This window comes from Penicillium cosmopolitanum (genome assembly GCF_028827165.1).
Source record: "Penicillium cosmopolitanum strain IBT 29677 chromosome Unknown utg000004l:1.0-4361866.0:1.0-4365735.0, whole genome shotgun sequence".
Taxonomy (NCBI): domain Eukaryota; kingdom Fungi; phylum Ascomycota; class Eurotiomycetes; order Eurotiales; family Aspergillaceae; genus Penicillium; species Penicillium cosmopolitanum.
In genome coordinates this window covers 2,760,917-2,786,981 of record NW_026622674.1, presented here as the reverse complement: position 1 = coordinate 2,786,981, position 26,065 = coordinate 2,760,917, and the positions used below count along the sequence as shown (strand labels likewise).

Below are 26,065 nucleotides of genomic sequence, written 5' to 3'. Positions count from 1 at the left end.
TCCATACTCCGTACATTCTCCTTGTATACGACTTCTACGACAATCCATGGTGTCTCTGTCCCACTCGTTATAAAACTATAGATATTCATGGATAGCGCGAACATCGTGGTCTCCTGCCATCCCCGAATCCCCAAATCAATACAGTGGAAGCCCTAGCCAAACATGATATTCCGCTCGCGACTCCCCCTGCCCCCCGTCCCCCAATGTGATGTGTTCAACTTCATCTTCCACCACAGCCGGCGAGACTACCCTCGCAATCGCGTGCTCTACAGCGTCGATGGTACCGACGAGCAGCTAACTCTGGCTGAGTTGGAGGCCCAGAGCCGACGCTTGGCCCGCGCCCTCCGCTCTCACTATGGCATCAAACCGCAAGATGCCGTCGCCATCTTCGCCCGTGACAAGGTAAAACTTACGGGCCTCTCTCAATGAATTCATTTTGTCTAACGGCCATCAGATCCAATATCCCATCGCATTCTTTGGGGCGTTGGCGGCGGGTGCCACTATCGCCCTGATTCCCGTGCAAGCATCTACTGTCGCCAGCGACGTCGCCCGTCATCTGCAGCAGATCAACGCCCAACTTCTCATCACCGATACCGATGTGCTTTCACTGGCCGAGGCTGCATCCGCCATGCTAGACGGACAAGTCATGCCCCTGGTAACCCTCGACGACACTTCCAACTGCCAGTATCCTTCACTTGCCACCCTCACGACAAACACAACCTACTGCTACGAGGACATCTTCAACCTGGACACCCCTGAGGCTGCCGACTCCCATACGGGCTTCATTAACCGCACAAGCGGCTCAACGGGTAACATGAAATGCGTCCTTGTCAGCCACGCACATTTCATCGCCACCCTCGAAGGCACACGCGCGACTATCCCCGCCAACACATCCCCCGACACAGACACATGGCTCTCTCCACTATCCCTCGGCTTCTTCATCAACGCAAAGCTAAACATGGGACTTAACATCCTCCTAGGCATCCGAGTCATCTTGGTACCCTCCAAGCCAGACCTCGACGCCGCATCAACCGTCGAGCTTATCGCCCGCCACCGAATCACCTTCCTCTTCGTCACGCCTCCGCTGGCGGCACAGCTTGCCCATGTCGAGACATCATCATCAAAGACGAAGTCAATCAAATGGCTGCTTTCAGCTGGGGCTCCAATCCACGAGAATCTTCGGACGGCAGTATCGCGTCGCTTCCACGATATCCCGCTGAGCCTTGAACTCGGCACTGCGGAGACTATGCTCATCTCTATGCAATTTGACGAGGATTCTCGCGCCCCGGGGTCAACAGGTACTCTTGTGAGTGGAACAGAGGCCAAAGTCGTCAACCCAGAAACGAAACTGGAGCAGAGGGGATGGGGCCCCCAACACGCAGGTGAGCTCCTCGTCCGCAACTGTCTAGCCCGGTACCGGGGATATCAGAACAATGATGCAGCCAATGCCGCCGCATTTGATGCCGAGGGCTGGTTTCACACGGGGGATTTCGGGTACCTCGATGAGAAGGGAAATGTCTATGTCCTGGACCGGATCAAGGAGCTAATCAAGACTGGCGGAGGGTACGGGGTACACGTGTCTGCCGCGGAGCTGGAGGAGGTCTTGTTTATGCATCAGGCGGTTGGAAGTGTGGTGGTTTTAGGGGTACGCGAGGAGGGCAGCCAGAGGGATTTGCCGACGGCTTTTGTGGTGCCCAAAGGGGATGACTGGGAAAAGCAAAAGATGGGGGAGGTACAGGAGGCCATTGAGAGATTTGCGGAGGAGAAGTTGACGGGCTTGCAGAAATTGACTGGGGGAGTTTATTGTCTTTCCGAGTTGCCCCGGAAGGGATTTAAAGTGAATCGGTCGGCTTTGAGGGAGTTGGCGAAGATGCAGCGGGGATGTACCACCATCACATCGTGACGGTGGGGGAAAAGTCTATTAGCTAAGTTTGTATTAAGAATTCCAAGGTTTGAATATAATATGTTACGCCAGTTGGCATAGAAAGGATGAGAAATATGCATATTTTATATTGTCCCAAGGTCACGGTGTTCTGAACCTCCGGCCGAGAAATTAGGGCTAAGCCCGTTCAAGTTGCCTTCACAGTCTAGGAGTCTGAACGATATATCGAATGTGCATATATTTCAAAGAATCGAGAAGCCTTCCTAGACTCCTATCTAGTAAGATAAATTCACATTAGTGAGGATACCCCCACTGGCTCGGGGGCCAAAGGGTCCATTCGTGAACTTCGAAAACACCCAGACGATATTCATCTGACTTTCAACGCAATCTCCTACTCAGGTTCTACCGTGTCCCAACTCAAACAACGCCGCCCCAATCCCACGCCCGATTCGTCGTCATTTCCTCCACCCCCAGGTTCCAAACCTCCACCTTGCCCGACAATTCTCCATTCTCCGTAGGAAAGAACTTCTGCAAAGCAGGATTCCTAGACAACTTGCCCTCCGGACTACGTGGTAGCTCCTCGTCACTGTTAACCACACGCAACACCGTCGGCAACTTATAGATGGCCAGCACCGCGGCTAGATCTTTCCGAAGTTTCCCCAGCGTCAGTGATGCTTCTCCCGCACCTAAAACCACGAGTGCGCCGACTCGATGGCCATATTGAGTGTCTGGAATGCTGAGTACGTATGCCTCGACCATGTAGGGCAGGTCGCATAGATGCGACTCGACCTCGTAGACTGAGACACGAAGCCCGTTGAACCGGACGACTACACCACTTGTCAGCCGATTGCCTCAGAATAGGAGACGGAGGAAAAAGAAATGGAGAAGGGAAAAAGAGAGTAAAGAGAGCAACTTGCAATCCGCCGATACACGGCCGTCAAAGACGAACATGCCCTGGTCATCTTGGTGGACGAGATCTCCCGTCCGATAGAAGCCGTTGTCATCGAATGCCGCACGCGTGCGTTCTTCATCATCGATGTACCTGGCATCATTAGAATTAATCTCGCCGGAAGAAAATAATATAGGAGGACATACCCGATCATCATCGTCGGGCTTTTGATCAACAACTCCCCATGGTCGCCATCTGTCAACTTGACCTCAGTCCCAGCCAACGGACGCCCAATAATCGGCTACATTAACCAGTCAGTCAGTCCGCTAGTAAGTGGCTACAATCCAGATGACCAGAACTCTCACCTTCAAAGCCGCACTCTCGCTCGCGAACCGAAACACCATCGCCTCCCTCCCCAACTCCGATGCTCCGTACTTTACCATCCAGTCCCTCTCCTTGCGCAAGCGGAGCCAGAACCGCTTCGCAACTGGTAAGGGCATCCCACCCCCAAACCAGACGACTCGCAGATTTTGAGCGCCCTCATCATACAGGATACGCTCATCCTCGGGTAGGCCCCGCAGCTTCTCTTCGTAGTGCGTCATGAGCACCTGCCAGAAACGAGTAGCACCCGCTAGCACGGTGACTCCACCGCCGCGGAGTCGTTCCCAGATCGGCGCTGGCTGGATCCCGGCAGGAAAGAGCTCGATGCGCGCGCCGACGTAGACTAGGTCACTTAGATTCAGGACCCCGGGTAAACCGTTGACGGCGCGATAGACGATGGCGGTATCATCGGCAGTGCAGTCGGGTGTGACGTGGGGAAGAAGAGTTGGCGAGGCAGGATAGCACCCTTTGGAGGACCTGTTGTGCCCGATGTAAATAGGAGGAGGCCTGGCTGGGTGGAGGGGAAAGTTAGGGTTGGGTCGATCTGAGGAAGCCCGGGGGATGAGCTTAAGTTCGGGGGATGTTCAATTGAGATCAGTGGAAGTTGGCTACTACTAGAAGGGGTGATAGTAGTAGGTCCATGGGATCGAATCTGGGAGGCGAGCGGAATCTGCTCTGGATGGGCAAGCAGGCAGATGGCATTGCATTTTTTCACGAGCCAGGCGCCTTCTTCGGGGAGCACTTTGATTGCTAGGTATAGGATTTTAAATGGTCAGTCACGGGCGAAAGTGGGAAATGAATAGAATAGTAGCAAAGGCTAGTATACATAATGGTACGGCTGCAGCCCCCAAGGCGATGACGGCGTATAAGGCAATGATAAAGTCGTAACTGAGGGGAGCAAGGATGGCGATATAGACTCCTGGGGTCTGGAGTCTTCCGTGGTGGTTTATATGGTGTGATGGTAGCTGTGAGAGGATTTTGTTTTGAAAGGCCACGACATCGTGAAGCAATTGGGCTGTGGTGGCATCCTTGTTATGAGTTGGATCATGGACCAGGATGTTTGGGTTGACTTGGGCATTGTTGAGTAATTGTCTGAACAGTGGATCATTTGGGAGATTGACTGTTTGGGAGATGGTACTAGTAGTAGGAAGAGGCATGGTGGAGGGGGGCTGTTTGATGTCTTGCAAAAGGAACCCGTGGACAGAGGAAGAAAGACAGAAATTCAAACGAAATATGAATAAACTTAAGTTGATTTCAAGCTCGTGGCGTCGAGATCCACTCATATATGGATGGATACTCCGTATTCCGTCCTATGGTATTCATGTAGATCATCCCGGGTGTGATCAAAAGATCTGAGCCCATGCTTCCAATGTGACTCGTCATGTTTCTACATAGCTGATCATGATATCGATCCCAAGCAGCGGTGAGCAGCTCTGTGCCACCTGGGCAGTGGGGCCCGAGAATAATCGATGAGATACTATTCTACGAGTATGATCTTTCCTACCGTTGATTATTCCAGACTTCATTTTATACCCATCATCCTATGCTACATTTAGGTGAATTCCACCATGAGCTTTTCCAACGAACCCTTCTTCCAACGTCTGGTTACATTTGCCAATGGTCCTCCTCGTGTTATAATCTGCGATGATATCTCAGGTATTAGAGTTACCTATCGACAGCTGATGTCGGGGGTGCTTCGATTCCGGCAACTCCTTCAGCAGCGACTGCCTCAAACCACCCTGGATAGCAACAAAATGCTTCGTGAACCTATCGGTATAGGAATCCTCTCGCCAGCCAGCGTAGAATTTGTCGTTGCATTCCTGGCAATCCTGTCTCTCGGCGGCATCATTGTTCCGTTATGTATATTCCCACAGTCACTCTTCCCTGAGATAAAAGTCGTAGCTAAAAAGAAGCATCTATAGCCACAGCCGAGTCGGCCGAAGCAACCTGGGACCGCATCGCAAAATCCAACGCTGCATGTGTTGTATACAGCCCACAGCAAGCCGAACTCATGTGGTTCATTCGGCGCCGAGCCCTGCTCACCAACGACCAGGATATCCAGTCCATTGCCATCAGCGCTCACGCCGGTGACACCGCCACAAATCTTCTATTCACCACAGACCATCCGACTCATTTCCCATCCACACGCACCGCACTTCTCCTCTTCACCTCTGGAACCATGGGTCCGCCCAAAGGCGTCCTTCACTCGAGGCAATTCTTCAACGCTGACGTCGATCCCATTGGCACCGAGGCCGACGTCCTCCTCTTCACCCGAGCAGCGGGCTATATTGGATCCATTCGTCTGATGGTCAACATGCTCCTGCGTGGCATTCGAATTGAGCTGTGGCCGTACTTGGTGGACGCGGACATGATTTGGGAGCGTCTGCGCCAGGGCGGAATCACCGGACTTCATTTGTTGCCAACTATATGGCGGAAGCTAATGCTCGTGTACCGCGATAAGTTGAGTATGCTTCCCCCCATAGAGCGGGAAGAGTACTGCGCCGGGGCGCGCCAGCTGCGCGAAGCGACCGCCGGAGGGCAGGTAATGCTGCAGGAGGTCAAAATGTTTTGGCAGGATATGCTAGGCGGGCGATGCGTGACTGTTATCTATGGCGGGACGGAGATGGGGATTTCGCCGTTCAAAGCGTTGGGAGAGGATTCTCTTATGGAGGTGGGTATCTTTTGTGTTTCTGCGAATAGAAATGTCCGTGATGAGGCTGACACCCGAGGGGTTAGCGAACTATTGGGAAACCTGTGTCCGGGGTGGACTTTAAGCTGAGTGAGGGCAGCAGAGGAGAGTTGCTTGTCAAGACTCCTGTGCTTTTTACAGGGTATTTCCCCAGCCACACAGGTCGAGTCTTTGCACGATCTGACTTGCGTCTACAGGTACCTGGATAACCTCAAGGCCACATGCAATGCATTTGATGACGAGGGATTCTTCCGCACTGGCGATATCGTCCGCTACAACGGCAGCGCGTATGAGATTGAAGGTCGGGTCGAATGTGACTGTGGGTATTCCGGGGAATTTCCCTCATTATTTTTTTTTTGGCTATCTTCAAGCTAATCCCCTCTGTGCATAGTCATACCAACCTTCGGTGGTAGGGTATCAGTGCCCAAGATCAGTAAAGCTCTCCTTGAGCTTCCTCAGGTGGCAGAAGGGCACATCTTCGCTGTTCCAGACCCCAAGTACGTCAATCATATTGCGGCTCTGGTACGTTTACAGGCAGAAACTGTAGATTTCCAAAAACGAGGTACGTTGAGCCTGGCGGCCCTACGACGGGACATGGCTCATTCACTCACTGAGCATGAGCTTCCGACTCTTCTCCGACTTGTGGGAGACGGGGAGGAGATTCCCCAGGGTGTATCAGGGAAGCTCATGTACCAGAAAGCTCGCGAGCAGTTTTTCCCACCGGAATCGGTGGCTCTGCCTGAGGTGGAGGTTTGGGTGATGGCGTGAGCTGGTAGTCCTCACTTACTTGGATAGGCAATTTGGGTCAATTGTCAGATGCCACGAAGGATCTTGCGTTTTAGCAAGATTAATATTTTTAAAGCAGCCAAGCTCTATCAAAGTTCGCGGTATATTACAGATCTTTAGTGTTGCATATATCATGATATTCCCAATTAGACTAGGGCAGCCCTGAATCCCCACGTTGGCTTTTTTTTTGTTGAAATTGAGGGGTGATGATACCTGGCGAGTAGGTTTTTAAAGAAAATGGAGTACCCAGCGGAGCTCGATGAGCCGAATCAATAGCAAAAATTCCTTGTCAAAACAGTACGTAGCAGGAGAATACAAGCCAAGCAAAAGCAAAAGCAAAAGCAAAAGAAAGTCCAGGGGATAGTAGGGATCATTTTATACAGCCATAGGGACACATAAGCCGCATGGATGCTGAATTGCGTCTAGTAACTTGCAGGATCGCAGGAAGTGCATGATATGAGCATAATTACCAACTAGTAGATGTAGACAAATTATGAAGGAATCAGCGTCTTAAAGTTTCATTATCATTATAAGCCAAAACAACTTGAACCGAAGACATCATATACTAAGACCTGCATCAAATTGCCGCATCTGACCCCATGGATGAAAAACTTGTTTCCACCACGCTGACGAAGCAAGGGATTGCGGCTCGGTGTTTTATTGCTTGCAGGTCGCTTGCAGTAGCACGTTACTGTGTAGAGCTGGGGTCCTTTATTCCGATTCCGAATTTCAATTCTGTTGAGCTTCCCCTCACGACGTAAGGGGCGCAGGAGCTCACGTAGCTACTTACGTGTATCCCATGATCCAGCCAGCCACTCACTATTGCCAGTGGCAGTGGCAGTGGCAGGTGATTCAAAGACTTGACGTCTGTCCTGACTTCTGGGATGAGCTTCTTAAGGTATTTTCCTACCGGATAATGAAAATGAACACATATATAAGCCGTTCGGTTTAGGTATAGAAGAATAAGAAAAACGTGATATTTACAAATAAAGTAGGTTCTATATTACGCTGTCCAGCAGCCAAAACGGAGCAAACCCAAACACCGCGTTCTATGCAATACAAAAAAGGAGAGAGAGAAGGCAGCCTAGCCTAGCCTAGTCGCAGGCGACCAGGCACAGCACTACCGCCAAATAATCTCGTGATTCCACCTTCCTCAGTGGTGTTGTTATCGCCAGACATCCAGCGAGGAAGACGGGCGTTTTCAATCCACTGCGGTGTGTTGGCGGTTTCAATAGTGTTTCGCACGCGGTGAGCGAAGGATTGAAAGAAGTTCTCTTCTTCCTCTTCCTCGTCGACGACTTGAGGAGCAGTCATGGGCCGTTGCGATTGGGCAGGTCGGGGAGATCGAGAGCCCTCCGCCGCGGGAACGCGTAGTCGGGACGAGCCATTTGCGCCATCATCACTGCGGTCCGATGCCCAGGTCGATCGGGCGCCACGGGAGGACACGGCCAAAGAGCCGAAGCCGTTCATCTCGCGTTCGATTAGGTCACGGCCTTCGCGCCAGCCGCCCATCCCAAAGCCGGAGGGGTTGCTCTCCACGTCATCCTCATCGTCAGAAAGACCGAAACCGAAGACATTTTTGATGCGGCCGTAGAGGTTGAACAGGGTGGCGCAGACGGGGATAAGGATAAAGATAGGGAAGATGAAATCGAATCCCTTGCCCAAGGGGGTGAGGTTGATGAGCTGTCCGAGGAACTCGTAGAAGGTGGTGGTCCGGCGGAAGTCCTTTGGCAAGAAGGTCAAGAAATTGTATGCGATCGGCACGGTTAGTCGTGCCACCAAGCTGGCGTACCAACAGGCACTCTCGCCGTAGGTGTTGCGACGTACGAGGGCACGGTTGCCCCAAACTTTCGCATCGCTCACACCAACCAGGGCGGCGGAACACATATAGAGTAGCCAGGCAGAGGCTATGACTTGGCTCCAAAATCCAACTGGTTTCTCATCCTTCCAATGCGGAACCACTGTCAATGTGATGGCCGATACGGATGGGGCCAAAGACTTGATCAACTCAGACCAGACGATGCAGCCCGACACCACTGCAAAGAAAGCCCCAAAGGCGAGTCTTAGAGTGGGTATGACATTGGTGTAGAGATGATAGCGCATATAGGGGGTCAAGAATTTCACCCGCGGGAGGCAAGATGACCGACGCGGGGCAGCACCAAAATCGAGCTTCTGTGACGCGGCAGAGTTGATGATGGCCTGGAGATCTGTGGCCGACTGAACCACACGATCCCACTCGTCCACAAAGCGAGCCTTCATGTGTCGGGCGCGCTGCAGGCGTCTCGTCATATCAGCCAGGTAGCGTTCCGTGATAACCGAAGGCACGGTGCCGGAGGTTTCGGCGGACTCGAGAATAGGAGCGCGGACGTCGGAATCCCCGGGGGTCTCGGAGAGGTCTTCAATCCATTCTTGGAAGTCACGAGCAGTTCCGGTCTTGCGCTTCTGCAGCTGGGCGACCTGGGAATTGAGGCTCTCCAGTTCGTTGACTGCGTCCATCAAACGATCGTGTACTTTCGGGGCGTGTGATTGAATACGTCGCAAGCGGCCACTGACATTGGCATTGCGGAAGAGATTCCGTGGGATGGCAACCAAGCCGTGACCCATCAGGTAGATGGCAAGAACGAGACCCCAGACGTAGGCGGCAGCCATGATGAAACCCTTGATGGAGCGGAAATCAAAGCCAATGGAGATGATGACATAGATCAATCCGATCGTTGCGCAGCCCAGAACGGTCAATTGGTAGCGGGCGTTGGAGCGGAGGGAGTACATGATGCGGGCTTTGGGTTCACGGTATCCGGAGTCGACATATTCGGCGAGAAGAGGAAGGATAGCCCTGGAGATACCGATGTTAGTCAAGCCCAATGGTTATCAAGATGGTTGTCAGTGGAATACCTACCAAGTGAGCACAAAGATCAGCCAGTAGGCAATGCGCCAACAAACGAGAACCACGCGGTCCGGCAACCAGATTGCCTTGGCACCGCTGCCATCGCGGGAACTTGAGGCCAGGTCGATGGGGACGAGGAGGATGACGCTGGCTGGGAGGGCGAGGGCGAAGAATATTGGGAAGATCAAGTAGGCGGGAGTGGCGCGAAGAGTGAGGAAACGGCGCAAGATGAAGAGGACCAGGAGGGAGATGAGACAGAGAGCGATAGCGAAGAAGATGTTGGAGCCGACCGAGACGGTCGGCAAGGAGACGGAGATCATGGCGGAGGGGAGACGATCTAAATCAAAGAAAAAAGGAGAGTGTTCAAGCGCTTTTCATGGCGTTGGGAGGAGGAGGGTCGGTAAGAGAAAGGATGACGAGGCCGATCGAATATAGAAACAGTTGACGTTCCCAGGGGAGTGGTGGCTGACTTAAGCTTGTGGGGGTAGAAGGTACCTGTGAACACTAGTTATTTATATGTGAGTGGAAGTACCTGATACTTTGTAATGAGCCGGGGCCAATAGGCGCGGCCGGATCAGGCCAGGGCCGTCGATCGATGGGGCGATCAGTCAGAGTAAAAGAGATGAGCTAGTTAATATGAGTATGAGTATACGAGTACTAGGAACTTGAATATTAGGAGAATTGCTTAAAGTCAATGTTAATGTAGATTTGAAAGTAAGTAGAGTATCCTAGTACTAATACTACTTAGTACTTTATACCAGGGCCTACTAGTTATACATCCCCATCTACATTGTTGTCGCGTGAAACAGATCCACAATTATGACGACGCCTGGGGCAATTATACATATTATGGGTGACAGTAGTAGTTACGAGTCAGAGATACTACTAGTCTGTACTATATTGTAGGATATGTATATATTCAGTACTTAAGTATACACTGTAGATACTGCAAAGTATACTATACTGTGTAGTATATATGGTCCCCTCAAGTGGATATCCCGTGATCACCGCATTGAGTACCTGACGGCAGCCTTGTGACCTTCGCATTCACCATTCTTCAATTGATTCCGCTCGTGCTCTGTACCTTTTGCCCTCTCCATTGGCTTCTCTCCTCGTGTTGCCATCGCTCTGCCATTATCCTCTTTTTCTTCTTCTTTTCCATCTTCCTTTTCTACTTCCATCCCAACCACCCCTCCCCCCCCCTCCTCCCTCCACTCCACTTTGCCTCTCACCCCTCCTCCACACACGAGCACTGAGAAGAGTCCTGTGCACCTTGAAACACTATCCCTGTTCGGTGTGTGCCATCGTACCCTCTTCATTTCCCCTGGACTGGAATCGAAGTTCTGGTAAGCCTTTTCCCACATTTTGCTGGTCAATTCCGAGTCGTCTCGGTCCTCCTGGATTCTAAGCCAACCTTGGAACTGTCCCTCTTGCTCAGTTGCTCACGACATCCACCAGAGAACCTCCGGTGCGACTTGACAAGCTGCAGCATCCCTGTCACGGATCCCATCCACCCCTACAATTGCGCCCGTCGTCCTCATTCGCTCCAAGCCACACCCAGGCTTTCGTTAGCGAATTGCATCCAATCGACGCTGGTGCCCGAACGCCTTGCTTTCCCACCGTGCTGGTCGCTCGCCTGCCTCTTGCTCGCTCCCGCCCTCCGTTTGGGCCATTTTGAATTCATCCCCACCCTCCCTGATCGACTCGACTCACCACCGGTTCCACACCAGCACCGGCGTCCTTTTTTTTCCCGCCGATCTGCGACCTTGAAGGATTCCGACCCTGCATCTGTTCGCAACGCGCCGTTGTAAATCCTTCTTTTTTCGATTCTCTTTCCCTTTCTTACCATCTCTACTCTTTCCCACCCCCCTCCCTCTCCCCTCCTCCGATTTCCCCGACCTTCGCAACGTGGCGACCCGGCGAATGCTGACCGCAACGATTTCTCTTCGCGGTCTGCTCCTCCCCCATTGATGGGGCCTCGATCATGAATCCCGCCCAGTTTCCCAACCCTGGCGGGGGCATGCCCGGGGTCGTCAAACCGAATATGCCGCCGCAACAAAACAAGGAGGGCGCCCAACTCATCATGGGCCATGTTGCTCAGATCCTCGCGAACCAGGGCCCGTTTGGTGGATGGAAGGCCGATGTGCCCATCAAGACTCGAGCCATGAATGTTTACCAGATGTACGTTGTCATCCCCCCCCACGAACCATGGAAACTCCGAGGCACTACCTGCACCTTTATCCTTTGTTTCCTCGTCCTCGCTGACCTTCTTTTTTTCCCCTTTGGTCTCAGGATCACCTCACTTCGTCTGATTCAACCCCGAATCGATCTAAATCAGGCAGCCCACGCGGCTGTCAGTTTCGAACAGAAAGCCTTTCAGAAGGCGACCGAGAAGGTTCGTCTTTCATCGCATCCCTCCCAACCACATTCACCAACTCTTCTCGTCTCATCTCCCTCATCTCCCCTTCCCTCATCCCATTTCCATTCATCACCGTCGCCTCTTTCTTCTCTTTGGGATACGTCGGAACACCCCTCACTAACTTCCATCCTTTCTGTTTACAGAGTGATTACGAAAAAGAATGTAACGAGAAGCTCCTACACATCAAAGACACCCGACAGAGACAAGCCGCGGTCGCTATTCAAGGTGGTATGATGGCGGGCGGTATGCAGAACCAAATGCAAGGTGGATTCCCTCCTCAGATGGGTCGAGGCATGCAGACTTCTCCCGTCCCTGGTCAGCCTCAAATGGCGATGGGCATGGGAATGAACGACCCAAACCAACAAGTCTTAATGCAACAACGCCAGCAGCAGCAGTCTGCGATGCTCCAGCAACAACAAGCTCAACGGGCGCAGCAGCGTCCCGGCAACGCCCCCTCCCGGACGACCTCAACAACCTCTCTGCACAAGAACTTGAACACGTTTCTCGACTCGCCAATCAAATGCTCTCAAAGACATCCCCCGAGGACATGGAGAAGATCAAGCTCAACTTGTCGAATATGAACCCAGATCAACGTCAATATCTAGCACGAAAAAACATGGATCCGATGACATACTTTTTCCGTTCTCAGGCGCTTACCCAACTTCGACGCCACAAGCGTGCGAAGGAGCTGGGCCGCGCGCCGAACGCCGGCATGGATCCGAACAGTGCTATGATGGGGGATCCTGCGATGATGAATCAACAACAACGACAGATGTTCCAAAACATGATGAACCTCCAGCGAAACAATGGGTTCTCGGGGAGCCCCAACCAAGGGCTCGATCCCAACAACGCCTTTATTGGCAATGTGGAAAACATACAGGGCCAACAGGCCGATGGTCTGCGTTCACAAGAGGCTGGTCAACTTGTGGTGCCCGCCAGCTCATCGCAGATGAATCAGGCGGCGTTCCCCAATAATCAGAACATGTTCTCGCAGCAGCAACAGCAGCAGCAGCAGCAGCAGCAGCAAATGGGACAAAATGGCCAGGCGAACATGAATGGGGCGGGCGTCGATCCCCAGATGTTCAACCCACAGCACATGCAACAAACGGCCTCGAATGGACCCCAAGGACGGATGCAATTCCCAAATCAACAGGCCCAGGCTCAGGCCCAGGCCCAGGCCCAGGCCCAAGCTCGAGCTCAAGCCGCGCAGAAGGCTCAGATGGCGATGTCTGGCCAAAATGCTCAGGCGCAGTCTCACCTTGGCCAAGGGAGCCCGGGCATGAACATGCTGAACCAACCGATGGCCCCTGGTCAAATGTCCCCAGTTCAAATGCCTGCCCAGTCCCGGCCGGCGTCGCGACCTCCCAACATGGGCCAGCATCCCGGTGGTGTTCAGGGTGGCGGTCCTCAGCCTGCGATGCAGGGTCGACCACAGATCCCTGCCAATCTTCCACAGGCGGTACAGGAACAACTGAACGCGATGTCTAACGAGCAACTCCACGCCTTTCTGTTGAACCAGCGTCGCGCAGCTCTGGCAAACAACATGCAACGAGCAAACAACCCCGGTCAACAACCTGGTAATCTTCAGCAAAAAGTGACACAACCCGGTCAGGTCCCGGGGATGTTCAACGGTCAGATGGGGAATAATCCTCGCATGAGAAACTCGATTAGCATGCAGCAGGGAATGAACGCCGGGGGTCCACAGCAAATTCCAGGCGGCCAGCAGTTGACACCCCAACAGCAGCAACACATGCAACGAGCTCAACAGAATGAGATGACCCGACTTCAGATGCTCCGACAACAGAACAATGGCATGGAGATGACCCCAGAGCAAACTACACAAATGGATCAGGCGACTTTCCCGCAGTCCCTTCTCACCAACAATTCGCAAGTTCCGAAGAACATCAAAACCTGGGGCCAGCTAAAGCAATGGGTTTCTTCAAACTCACAAGCCTCGACTGGAATTGACCCAAACAAGCTTTTGACACTTCAGAAGCTCCACTTTGCCCAGATTCTCAGTGTCCAAGCAAAGGACCCTAACAGACAAAACCAAGGCCAGGGAATCATGAAAAATCCATTCCAACAAGCATCCCAGGGTCAAGTGCAGAATGCACAGAACCTTCAACCCGGACAACCTGGGCAGCCAGGCAACATGCCGCCCATGCGGCCTATCACCGCCCAGGATATCCACTTGGCTCGCCAAAAGCTGGGACCTCAGTCGCAGTCGTATACCGATGATCAAATCCGGGATATCCTCCGAAACCGACAGAGACAAATCCTAATTCAGACCGCGCATCAGCGAGCCCAGGCTCAACAGTTGAGCGCAAACGCAAATATGGCATCTGGGCAGAATCAACCGATTGCCCAGCCCCAGATTCCTCAACCCCAGAACAACCAACAGGTCAAACAACCTCCCATGTCCCAACCGCAGGTATCTACGGCCGAAACGCCAGCGGCGACTGCGAAGCCTCCGACTGGAGCTGCTGCTGGAAAGGGTGGGAAGGGAGCTGCTGCTAAGCAGAACTCGAAGAAACGCCCAAGCACCGATGATAGTGGAGCTGCTGCAGCTGCTGCTGCGGCGGCCGCAACAGCCGCTGCTCAACAAGCACAGCCCGCTGCTCCTCCTGCTAACGCCCAAAGGCCAAGTGCCCCGTTCTCACAAGAACAGTTCGCTGCTATGAGTCCTCAGCAGCGATTGCAAGTTGAGGCCCATATGAGGCGCCAGCAACAGAGTCAGCTCCGTGGGCCAATACTCAACAGGGCTGCAGCAGAGGAAGCTTGGAACAACCACCTCCCCCCCCAAGATCATGGAGGCTTACAACGAAATTTCCAAGAATGCTCCGACTGTAAAGCCTGTCTCTGTTTCTCCAGACCAAAAGGCTATTATGACCCAGCAACTTCAGGACTCGTTGGACGTATTGGGCCGCCTGGATGTCTTGGTTCTGCATGGCTTCGGTAAGATGCAGGGTCAAGAGAGAAATGTTAAGAACCTTCTCGCCATGCGCATCCAGTTGATGCGCCAGTTCAAGCCGTCACAGGAGTGGATCGTCAACGACCAGTTTACTATAACCCCTGATTACTTGACTGGTGCCATCCTCTTCATTCGCAAGCTTTTCCAGGTCATGATTGTTCGTATGAACCAAGCTCGACCTAACGGCAACCAAGCTGGTGCTGCGGTCGCCGCCGGGAACCAGGTCAATCCAGGCAGCACACCCCAACTGAATGCATCCAACCTTCAGCAGTTGCAGGCGCAGCAAGAAGAAGCCAGTCGTACTCGTCGTCCCTCCGAACAATCTGCGACACACCCTGCCGCTCCATTCGGAGCACCATCACCTTCCGGGGTTCCTCATGCCTATGGACCTGGGGGTCTTGTGCCCGAGAAGCTCAAGCTACCCCCTCCCAAAAAGCGCAAGCAGTCTCATGCCGGTCCCACTGCTTCGCCTGTTCAGGCCGCTACCACTGCGCCGGCCGCATCTGCCAAGTACAAGCAGGCTGTGGCTGATGCCAAGACGACAGCTGCCGCTCTCGCTGGTGCTTTCAAATGCAGTGTGGTTGAGTGTCAGCACCATTTCCAAGGCTTCCCCAGCCAAGCCGCCCTTGATAGCCATGTTGAGAAGGACCATCAACCAGAAGAAGAAGAGAACATCGAAGACCCTCTTCAATTCTATCTCGAAAGCATTTCAATGGGTCTGGGCTTGGACGCGAGTGGTCAACCGATCAAGCCGAACCACACTACGGGCCTTCCTCCAACCATGACCCCCGTCAACAAACCAAGTGTTGCATCGCCAGTCAAGCATGGTCTTGCTACTCCCGTTACTGCTAGCACTACGCCTATGGCTCGCGCCACCAGCCAACTCGGGGCTAAGGGTGCATCACCAGCAACCCCAGCTCAACAGCTCACACCCCATCAACCTGCCAAGACCATCAAGCCTTCTCCTGGAAAAGAAGTTCAAAAGCACGCTCTCCAAGACGGCGAGGCCAAGGATCCTTGGTCAGAATGTCCAATGTCTTTGGGTACTGTCCATGACTCATTCACTCCTGTTTTCTCGGAATGCAGACGCCGTGGTCTTGGTTATGACCCCTTCGACGAATTCATGAACACAGACATGTTCACTCAGGATCAAACCGAGGATACCCCCGACTCATGGGATATTGCTTTGGCAACTCTGACTCCTAAGGATGAGGCATCTAAGGGAGACGTCAAAGACGGTGTTGTCTGGAGCGACTGGGTGCCTTGGGATGAAGATACCACCCTGGCCACTGCTGACTGGATGAACATTCCTCCCGAAATCATGCTCAAGGATGGCCCTGATGTGATTCCCGGTGTGCAGGTCGACTGGGAAAGTCTCGAGCGTCAACAGAAGGACGGAAATAGCTTCGCTCCCCTTCCAATTGCCCCTACCGCATGAGGATGACGAAATGTTGCTCATAATGGAAATGCGTCTCCTTTTTCTCGGGCTGGTGATGTGAAGATCGACGGATGTCATGATAACCTATTCTTTTATTTTCTCTTATCATTTTCGGCGGCTCCTCTGGCGTACATATGGGGGATTTTTCTCTTCCCTTCTTCTCATTTTCATTCTTTATCACCCGTCAACTTTCCTTCTTTTCACCTTTTCACTTTTTTTATTCAAGGGGAAGGGCGAAGCGTGTGTACCATACCCAGCGCGGGACTCTCCCGTTTTTTTTTCCCCTGTCCCGTTTCCTCGTTTCCAGCGACAGCCCCATTCGGATTTCTCTTTACTTGTTTTCTTTTTCAATCTCTTTGTGATTCCCATCCAGCTGGTCCAGCGATGGCGTTTGTGTGGGGAAAAGATGGGACTTCAATTTTATCTGTGAACCGTCGATTAGGTTATGGATCCATTTCTCAATGTGCAAATGGCATAATACCTGTTAATACAATAGGTTTCATATGACATTCTCTCTATTTTCTCTTTGTAGACTCATAGTATGTACTAGACTAGCTAAATTTACCCTATACTATGCAATTTTTCCTCGACCAGAGTATGCTGCCGGACCGATGACGGCCATTGGTATCACTTTCTTTCGACAAATATTTTATCGAGTAATTTAGACTCAATCAAGCTTTAATCGGTCTGGGCAAAGTAATTGGTCTTAACGAAATCAGAGTCTACGGGTCCATAGGGCCCACGCATGATGCAAATTCTAGTAGTGACGTAAGTTTCCAAGATTGCAATCCAGCTTTGACACCTGTCGAGTTCCACATAAATTTGACAGAACCAGAGCCTGGAAAGCAGAAGAGAAAAGAAGCATTTCACTTTTTCTCTTCTTTTCATTTTCCTGGGGGACTTTCAGGCATATTTCAACTCTGTGATGAGTTCCTCGAAGGATCGTGGCCAAGACGGCACGGATGGCGGTAGGCTCCAACCCTAAATAACTTAAATATATTAGCCGCTAAAATCAGCCTCAACACCCTGAAGTTTCAAGTGATGATTTTCCAGAACACGAAGCACCCGGTGGTACCCAAGAGGCCGGAAGCAAGGACGAAGGCGCTGGAAATAACCCGATTTTCAGCTTAGCCGGTCCTGGAGCGAATAACCCGGCAAGCAATGCATACATTGGCGACCAATATATGGCATACAATCCGCAATATGGAAAGCAGGATGAGAATCCTACGTGGAGCTTGGCTCAGCCGCTTCCTCATATCGTTCGACCAGGTATGCAGCACGGTGCACTGCCGGAAGATCAGAAAGAGGATGCAGAGAGTCTGAAAAATGGACATGGGGCTGCTGGTCATCAAGCGCAGGATAAATCTGAATATGGATTCTTCAATAGCTGGAGTCGAATCCGCCATTATCTCCGGGAACCATTGGCCGAGTGGCTTGGGGTATGTACAGACACACGCACAACTACCTGCGATGTACGAGTTGACATGATTGATCTAACAATTCCCCACAACAGACAACCGTAGCAATGACAATCGGACTATGCGCGACATTATCAAACTTCACCTCATCCGGCCAAGCAGGAAGCTACACCTCGCAAAGCATTGCCTGGGGCTTCGGATTCATGGCAGCCATCTACATGACCGGTGGTATATCAGGAGGCCACCTAAACCCCGCCTTCTCAATCGCCATGTCTATATTCCGAGGCTTCCCCGCCAGGAAATGCATCCAATACATAGCCGCGCAACTCCTTGGAGCCATCACGGCCGGCGGAATTGCCTACGCCATCTACCACGACGCGATCCTCGAAGTCGTCGCAACGTCAATGCTACCACAGAATGCCAGCGTCGCCGCCACGGCCATGATCACCGCGCCGAAATCTTTCGTGCATCCTGCTACGGCGTTTTTCACGGAGTTTCTTGGCAGTGCGATCTTGTTCGGCGCTATTGTTGCCCTTGGTGATGATACCAATGCGCCCCCTGGTGCGGGTATGCAGGCGTTTATTTTGGGTATTCTTATTTCTGTCGTTGTTCTTGCTTTGGGATATAATACTGGCGGGTGAGTTCAGATCCAGTGCATACCTTTTCACTTCAATTGTTGTCGTGGGCTAACTTGGGGAATCTTGCATAGCTGCTTCAATTGCGCAAGAGACTTCGGTCCGCGACTTGTTGCCCTCATGGCTGGATGGGGCGGGCAGCTGTTTCGAGAATATCATGCATGGTGGGTGTGGGGACCGTGGTGTGCTGATATTAGCGGTGCGCTGTTTGGCGCCTTCATCTACGATTTGGCGATCTTCACTGGTGGTGAAAGTCCTATCAATTATCCTCCCCGTCGACGGAAGAGGGCTTGGCGCGTGCGGAAGCTTAATTTGAGGAAGAAACTTGGTCTCGGGCCTAGGAAGAAGACTAAGGATCTTGAGAATTCTGTTTCTGAGACTAATAGCTGAGTTGCGGACTGTTCTGGCTTGGGGTGGATGTTTGTTGAGTGAAGCACAAGCTTTGCTTTGTACGAGTACTCTATTTGGCTTATAAGTCATGGTGTTGTAAAATTTAACTAAAATAGATCAGAGTGTATTTCGCACGTCGAGTTTCCGAAAATAAAATCATTTGGTTGTTTACAGCTTCACCTCGATGTCAGAAATGCTCTTATAAACCCTAGTAATCACATGATATGAGAAACATGCATTATAACTATTTGAAATCAGATCCACATTGCTCTTCAACATCACTGGCAGTTCAGGGCACATTGGATAAAAATATATTTAGAGAATAAAAACATCTAAGATTTTCCACCGATCTTAGGATACTTTTGGCACACACTGGCATTCGCACGTGATGGGTCTAAATCTCGTATTCCGTTAAGAAAGGGCCACTGGCCACTTGGACTCAACTTTCCTTATTTTCGCTCTCACTGAAAACGATACTCAATATGGGCCGCTGGTGGGGACTCCCGCTTCCCCGGAGATTGTTTTGGAACTACTTGAGTATTTGGAACCCTCAGATGTCGTGGCTCTCGCGCAAGCTGCGGAGGGGTTCGCCCAGCTCGGTTTCCCAACGTATTCGTCTGGTCTCCGCGAACATGAACAAACGATATTGTCCTCTGCAGTTATATGTGGGCATATCAGCATTGTCCAGCATTATCTGGAAGGAGGAGCCGATGTCTGCGCCGCTGATGACCAAGGAAACATGCCATTGCACTTTGCCGCTGCTTTCGGTCACTCCAACGTGGCGTCGTTACTCATTGACGCTGGAGCCGATCTCAATGCACGTCAAAACGATGGACTAATTCCACTGGATTATGCCACTATATCGGGGTATGATCGCGTTGTGGAGATTCTTTTGGATAAAGGAGCCACCACTACGGATTTTAGGATCGGCGAGGCTCAAAGAACGGCTCTACATGCCGCTGCTCTTAAGGGATATAGCCAGATTGCAGAGATGTTACTAAGCCGCGGAGCTCCTATTGATGTCAAGGATGGCTATGGTTATACGCCTCTTCATTCGGCTGTTTCGGAAGGGCATCTTGAGATAGTTCGGGTGTTGCTTCGTGCTGGAGCAGCCGTCATCATTCAAGATAAGATAGGAGACTCACCACTGCATCACGCCGCCGGCAACGGATATACTGCTATCGTACAGGAGCTTCTGAATAAAGGAGCAGACCCTTCGATGAAAGGTCACGAAAATGCTACACCATTGCACCAGGCATCATTACTGGGTTTCGTTGACGTTGTCCAGCTTCTCCTAGAATCTGGAGCGAATATGTCTGCTCAGGGTTTAGATGGGGAAACCCCTCTTCTTCAAGCCAGTGGAGCCGGTCATGTCTCAATCGTGCGGCTGCTACTAGCTGCCGGAAGCTGTCCGTCAATTCCAGATGAGAATGGGTCCACGCCACTACACTTCGCTGTTCTTTCAGAGAAAGCAGAAATCGCCGATATGCTAATAAAAGCTGGAGCACATGTCGATAGCATAAACGATAAGAAACATACCCCCTTACACTGGGCAGCAAAAGACCATGAAGAAATGGTTCCTACTTTGCTGAAGCATAAGGCCGACACACATGCTCTCAGCCATACAGGGCGGACTCCGCTACATTGGGCAGCTAATGAGGGCCATGTTGGTACCACGACAGCTTTATTGGAAGCCGGAGCTCTTTACCAGATTCGAAATCAATATGGGGAATCAGCGCTGCATTTGGCCGCTCAAAAAGGTCATAAAGATGTCGTTCGATTGCTTATCCAACGAGGCAGCAATCCACATCTCACCGATAATAAATCTCGCACAGCTCTGCATTATGCAGCTGAGGAAGGACATGTGGATACGGTAAAAATACTGCTGAGCAATAAAGTCAGATCAGATATCAGAGATATCGATGGTCGGACTCCATTATACTATGCAGTATTCCATGGGAATGTGACGATCATAAAGATGCTTCTTGATCTCAGTACCACCCTTGATGAGACCGTCAAGAAAGCCTTTCTAGAGGCCGCAGAATATGGGCACGAAATGGCGGTTCAACTTCTCATCGAACATGGTATTGACCTGTCCTTCAGAGATTCAAACGGAAATACAGCACTGCATCGAGCCGTTCTGGGGAGTCAAATTGAAGTCCTTGAACTTCTTCTCAGTACAGATGTTGATAGGTCCGCCCGGGACAACGAGGGGAAAACGGTATTGCATCTTGCTGCCCGGGAAGGTGAGGATGCAATTGCCAAGGTTCTTTTGGGCATCAGTGAGATAGGGAATCTTCAGGATTATGAAGGCTGGACGGCTCTGCATTGGGCGGTTGAGAACGAACAGGACAGCACGGTCCAGATTCTGTTAGACGCTGGTGTTGATCCCGAAATTAACTCCTTCAACGGATGCACCCCCCTTGATTTAGCAGATGCTGGGGCTTTAGAAACAATGGAGCAGGTGCTACGAGGGGCATTAACAGCGAGAGATAGACCCACCGTCAGCGACGCGTCTCCATGAGAATATCAGTGCATTCTATCGAGTCGAGAACCGGGGGATTATCACCAAAAGCGCCATAAATACAAATTAGAGATCAAAACATTTTGCTACGGTCACCACATAGTATTAGTCACAGCTTTCTCATGCCTAACAGACACATATCCTTGCATATATGAGAGATAAAAGCTCGGAAGAACGCCCACTACAGTTTACCAGCTTGCACATTTGTAAGCATGAAGTAGGGAGCTTTTTCCTACTGCATATTATGTATATGATCATCTTACGCTGTCAAGGACTCGATAAATTGTCGGATTACGCATGATTCTTCCTGTACTGATCATGAGTAACACAATACATCGACTTGTACAGTGGCGTTGCAAAAGTTTGAACATTCTACCGTTCAAAATCAGAACGTGGCTTAATTACGAAAGTAATCATTTCTGGAATAGCGTATTAGTCAATCGGGGTTTGAAAGAGCGTTTCTGTGTCTCCAATCATGGAAGGCGATCCTGGGCGGGTCTATACTTGGAGATCCGGCGTGTATGTTGCCTTTTCTGTTCGATCTTCGCCGAAAATGTACCAAAGAGGAGATTCTCGCCGATGACTGAACAGAACGGGCATTTCGATATGCACCACCACATTACATGACATCCTCTCTAGATCACTATTAATTACCCCGCATGCTCTCGATGCCTATATCAAAGGCTGAATTTCCAAGCAATTCTTTCTCCAAGATGAAAGTAAGAAGACCTTGTTCCATACCATTATCCTCCACATAATGTACGCCACCACAGTCGGCTTACTTGTCGCCATGTACTTCCTGGTTATACCAATCGCGAAGTACTTCTACGACCCAAAAGGTCTACGCAAGTATCCGAATTTTTATGCCTTATCTGGAATATCTGACCTTCCTTTTCTCTACGAAGCTCAACGGGGATTTCGCTCCCGTAACCTCTTCGAAGCCCACAAGAAACACCCAGTCCTTCGCATCGGGCCAAACGCGCTTTCCTACTCGGATCCAAATGCGATAAAAGATATCTATGGACACGGCACAAGCTGTGTCAAAGATCGCTTCTATTCCGAAACCGGGGGCACTCATGCACATCTTGCAGATGTCGTTGACAAGAAGGAACATGCTCGCAAGAGAAAGGTTTTATCGAGCGCCTATGCGGTGAAGAACCTGGAAGAATGGGAGTTCAATGTCGCAAACGTTGCTGGTAAGGTGATTAAAGCCTTTGATAAGCGCTGCACGGCTCCTCTGCTACCCAACACGATACCACCAAAGGGGGATTTGACAGTCGACTATCGCAACTGGACGGTCCTGTTCGCCGCGGCTGCGATCGCGAATATCGGGCTTAGTGAGGATCTCGGGTTCTTGGATGAGGGATTAGATGTTATCAAGTCTGAAAGCAAAGATGGGGCCGTGAAAGAGGCTTCCTTCCGCGAATGCCATGGTGCTACGGGTACAGTGTCTTACCAGCTTGTCTGGGCATATGACTGGTTCAAGATATTCAAGCGCATGAGCAAAATCTTCTCATCTGGGTATCGAAAAATGTGGAAGTTGGACGGGGACTGGGGCGGTATTGTCTATAATCGCGCAACAACTCGATTGAACCGGTATATAGCAGGCGAGAAACTGGATGATTTCTTCGCTGCGATGATGGAAGATAAGAATGGAGACCCTCATAATCTCGAATGGGGCGAGATCGTGGCGGAGATCAACATTATGATGAATGCGGGCCACGATACCACGGCCATCTCCTTGCGGAATGTCATGTTCTTCTCACTCAAGAGCCCAAAATGCCTTGCAAAGCTGCGAGAGGAGCTCGATGGGGTTCTCGACGAAGATGAAGTCGTTGCATCGTACTCGAAGGTGAAGAATCTTCCCTACCTGCGGGCCTGTATCGATGAGAGCCTTCGAATGCTTCCGCCGGTGATATTTGGATTACCCCGTCGAACCCCGGTGGAAGGAACGGCTATTCTGGATAATTATGTGGCTGGAGATACTTCGGTGAGCATGTCAGCCTATGTTGTACATCACCAAGTGTCAGTCTTCGAGGATCACGATACATATAAGCCGGAGCGATGGTTGGGAGAAGAGGGCAAGCCGTTGCAGCCATACTTTATCCCATTCAGTACTGGCGCAAGAGGATGCATCGGTCGCAATATCAGTTACTTGGAGCAGACAGTTTTGGTTGCCTCTTTGATCCATCGCTTTGAGTTTGCCTTGACGTCGCCTGATTGGAATCCACCTGTAAAGGAGACGACCAATTTGAGCCCCGGGCCGATGCCAATCAAGGTATGGAGAAGGATAATTGGGGAGAACTAGATTTTTTTTTTGATTGGATTAGCGTGGGTATATAGATTGATACAAAAGGTTTTCTTTTGCAAGATGCAACGAACATAGGAATATAGTGATATAGTATCCCAGAAATCGAGAGGTAGATTATCGCATCCAAACCAAATATCAGCTGAGACCTGTATGATCTCCGGGATTCCACTTGTTCTACTTTGTAGTCACCAGGATACCCTCGGTATTCTATTGAAGAGGAAATATGATGAGGTCAAATCTCGTTAAGAACAATAAACCAGTCTCTCTGGTCACGTAGCCCAAGAATGGCCTAGTGATATTGGCCCAGAGAGCCGGACAGGGAAAAGAGTAACGAGGCTACACTGATATCGCCCGTGGCTGCCTCGTTACACTTTTTGTCTTTGTTCCAGCGAAGGGTCAAAACTAGGCCAGGGCATTCATTTGGCTGGTTTCCCTTTTGTCTCGTTTGTTGCTGTTGACCTCGTGCCTTCCAAGCAAACTCTAGTTGATGCTGATTGGCTTCTTGGCTACTTCGGGTGGTCATCACGTCAGCTGGCTTATCTCTTGGTCCAACCTTAGCCCGATAAGCTTCTCCGCTTTGTTTCAACCTCGCCTCCTCATCTCCCCTCGTTCCTCATAGAAAGGACACCATGGCGAGCCAGGCTCTTATTCCCTTCCTGGTCACGATGATGCTCGTGACCGGGGTATGCAACACCATTCTTAACAAATATCAGGTGCGTTTGGGGACCTTGAGGACCTCCACGTTTGGAGGAAGTTGACCGGGCTCGCCAGCTAACCAGATTGATTGTAGGACATGCAATGTGTCCGCGACTGTGACACCAATGATCCCAAACTGTTTGAACAGCCGGTTCTTCAGACGTGAGTTCAGCCAGCTCGTCAGACCTATTCGGCTACCCTGTAACACGGTCACACGACTCGAAGTTTAACGGCTGACGATTGTTTTTTCAAACAGCGCGCAGATGTTCATCGGTGAGATGGGCTGCTGGCTAGTCATCGGCCTTTCCATTCTTTACAAGAAATACATTTCTCCCCGTCTGTCCGGAGACCAGTCCCCTCTTCTCGCGGGTGGATATCGACCCGTCCGCGGCGAGGACGGCAGCCTCGAAGATGACGACGAAGACCGTACGCTCGACGGCCCTGCTGATCAAGGACACATCAAGCCGGTGGACGAAGATGAAGACCGGATCCCACTCCGCGGGTGGAGAATCCTTCTCCTCGCTGCGCCGTCCACCTGTGACATTACTGGCACAACTCTCATGAACGTAGGCTTGCTCTTTGTTGCTGCAAGCATCTACCAAATGACCCGAGGAGCGTTAGTCCTCTTCGTCGGTCTATTCAGCGTTCTATTCCTCCGTCGCAAGCTCTATCTGTACCAGTGGAGCGCTCTCTTCATCGTTGTTCTCGGTGTGGCCCTGGTCGGTCTCGCCGGTGCACTGTTCAGCGGTGACAGTGGTCATGATATTACCCAAGACGATGGCATCTCTTCCCAAACTGCTGGTACGCCCCAGGCAGTGCAGACTGTGATTGGTGTTCTTCTTATCGCGGCTGCTCAGATTTTCACGGCTTCGCAGTTCGTGTTGGAAGAGTGGATACTCGAGAACTATGCCATGGACCCTATTGAGGTCGTGGGCTGGGAAGGCATTTTCGGCTTCTCTGTTACCTTCATTGGTATGCTTATCATGTATGGTGCAGTTGGAAGGACGGATGTCGGTCAATACGGCTACTTCGACATGAAGGAAGGTATGTACGAGATGGTCAGCAACCGGGCTGTGGCCATCTCCAGTATCATGATCATGATCAGTATTGGGTGAGTTTCATTCCATCTCAACTTTCTTTGTTCCACCCCAGTGACCATTTACTAATTTTTCAAACAGCGGCTTCAACTTCTTCGGTCTCTCGGTCACCCGTACCGTTTCTGCCACCTCCCGTAGCACAATCGACACTTGCCGTACGCTGTTCATCTGGCTTGTCTCTTTAGGCCTAGGTTGGGAATCTTTCAAGTGGCTCCAGGTCGCCGGATTCGGTTTGCTCGTTTACGGCACCTTCCTCTTCAACGACATCATCCAGCCCCCTCTCAAGGCCTGTCTTCCAAGCCACAGACGGGATGGCGAGGTCTTGCTTCCTGAGGATCCGATCGAGCACCACTAATTTGATCACATTCAAGACTTTTCGCCCACAATGGTATTTCTACGCATCACTAGCTGATCCGGAATTTTCTTTGAGCTAGCTCTAAGCTTTTCTTTGCCTTCTGATACGACATTGCATTCTGTTATTGCGTTGGACTTTGGAGTTCGATCACGTTTTCCCTTTTTCTGCTCGTTTATATACACCCGATTTCTGCATGAGGTCTGCTGTTTTGTTTTGGTATAGAGCCGTAATCTGCGTCGGCTGTCTTTTGACTTTTTCGGTTTTCTTTTTGGTCTCTTTTGATTTATCCTAGGTCTCTTG

The 26,065-nt window shown here is 51.2% G+C and overlaps 9 protein-coding genes across 9 annotated transcripts; 7 read left to right on the top strand and 2 right to left on the bottom strand.

Annotated features, from left to right (window-relative positions):
- Positions 1 to 162: 162 nt before the first annotated feature.
- Positions 163 to 1,903, top strand: N7509_002438 (AMP-binding enzyme domain protein; the record flags this gene model as incomplete). The annotated part of the gene is made up of 2 exons (XM_056627075.1): positions 163 to 402; positions 455 to 1,903. 2 exons carry the CDS (start codon positions 163 to 165, stop codon positions 1,901 to 1,903), a joined length of 1,689 nt encoding a protein of 562 aa, XP_056492870.1.
- Positions 1,904 to 2,299: 396 nt separating this feature from the next.
- On the bottom strand, positions 2,300 to 4,309 carry N7509_002437 (class I adenylate-forming enzyme family protein; the record flags this gene model as incomplete). Its single annotated transcript, XM_056627074.1, has 6 exons — positions 2,300 to 2,709; positions 2,815 to 2,924; positions 2,978 to 3,072; positions 3,137 to 3,696; positions 3,768 to 3,902; positions 3,979 to 4,309. 6 exons carry the CDS (start codon positions 4,307 to 4,309, stop codon positions 2,300 to 2,302), a joined length of 1,641 nt encoding a protein of 546 aa, XP_056492869.1.
- A 411-nt stretch (positions 4,310 to 4,720) lies between these two features.
- On the top strand, positions 4,721 to 6,609 carry N7509_002436 (NRPS-like protein biosynthetic cluster; the record flags this gene model as incomplete). The annotated part of the gene is given in 5 exon segments (XM_056627073.1): positions 4,721 to 5,012; positions 5,075 to 5,883; positions 5,983 to 6,160; positions 6,233 to 6,363; positions 6,376 to 6,609. 5 exon segments carry the CDS (start codon positions 4,721 to 4,723, stop codon positions 6,607 to 6,609), a joined length of 1,644 nt encoding a protein of 547 aa, XP_056492868.1.
- Positions 6,610 to 7,716: 1,107 nt separating this feature from the next.
- Positions 7,717 to 9,831, bottom strand: N7509_002435 (LMBR1 domain-containing protein; the record flags this gene model as incomplete). Its single annotated transcript, XM_056627072.1, has 2 exons — positions 7,717 to 9,460; positions 9,524 to 9,831. 2 exons carry the CDS (start codon positions 9,829 to 9,831, stop codon positions 7,717 to 7,719), a joined length of 2,052 nt encoding a protein of 683 aa, XP_056492867.1.
- A 1,664-nt stretch (positions 9,832 to 11,495) lies between these two features.
- On the top strand, positions 11,496 to 16,339 carry N7509_002434 (uncharacterized protein; the record flags this gene model as incomplete). Its single annotated transcript, XM_056627071.1, has 4 exons — positions 11,496 to 11,906; positions 12,074 to 12,368; positions 12,536 to 14,631; positions 14,702 to 16,339. 4 exons carry the CDS (start codon positions 11,496 to 11,498, stop codon positions 16,337 to 16,339), a joined length of 4,440 nt encoding a protein of 1,479 aa, XP_056492866.1.
- Positions 16,340 to 17,264: 925 nt separating this feature from the next.
- N7509_002433 (MIP/aquaporin family protein) lies at positions 17,265 to 18,782 on the top strand (the record flags this gene model as incomplete). The annotated part of the gene is made up of 4 exons (XM_056627070.1): positions 17,265 to 17,307; positions 17,372 to 17,778; positions 17,853 to 18,394; positions 18,485 to 18,782. The coding sequence occupies 4 exons, from the start codon at positions 17,265 to 17,267 to the stop codon at positions 18,780 to 18,782; spliced, it is 1,290 nt and encodes a 429-aa protein (XP_056492865.1).
- Positions 18,783 to 19,264: 482 nt separating this feature from the next.
- Positions 19,265 to 21,306, top strand: ftmI (the record flags this gene model as incomplete). The annotated part of the gene is given in 2 exon segments (XM_056627069.1): positions 19,265 to 19,319; positions 19,337 to 21,306. 2 exon segments carry the CDS (start codon positions 19,265 to 19,267, stop codon positions 21,304 to 21,306), a joined length of 2,025 nt encoding a protein of 674 aa, XP_056492864.1.
- A 757-nt stretch (positions 21,307 to 22,063) lies between these two features.
- On the top strand, positions 22,064 to 23,614 carry N7509_002431 (cytochrome P450; the record flags this gene model as incomplete). Its single annotated transcript, XM_056627068.1, has 1 exon — positions 22,064 to 23,614. The coding sequence occupies one exon, from the start codon at positions 22,064 to 22,066 to the stop codon at positions 23,612 to 23,614; it is 1,551 nt and encodes a 516-aa protein (XP_056492863.1).
- A 632-nt stretch (positions 23,615 to 24,246) lies between these two features.
- On the top strand, positions 24,247 to 25,765 carry N7509_002430 (putative nucleotide-sugar transporter; the record flags this gene model as incomplete). Its single annotated transcript, XM_056627067.1, has 4 exons — positions 24,247 to 24,330; positions 24,408 to 24,475; positions 24,570 to 25,424; positions 25,492 to 25,765. The coding sequence occupies 4 exons, from the start codon at positions 24,247 to 24,249 to the stop codon at positions 25,763 to 25,765; spliced, it is 1,281 nt and encodes a 426-aa protein (XP_056492862.1).
- Between the last annotated feature and the right edge of the window lie 300 nt (positions 25,766 to 26,065).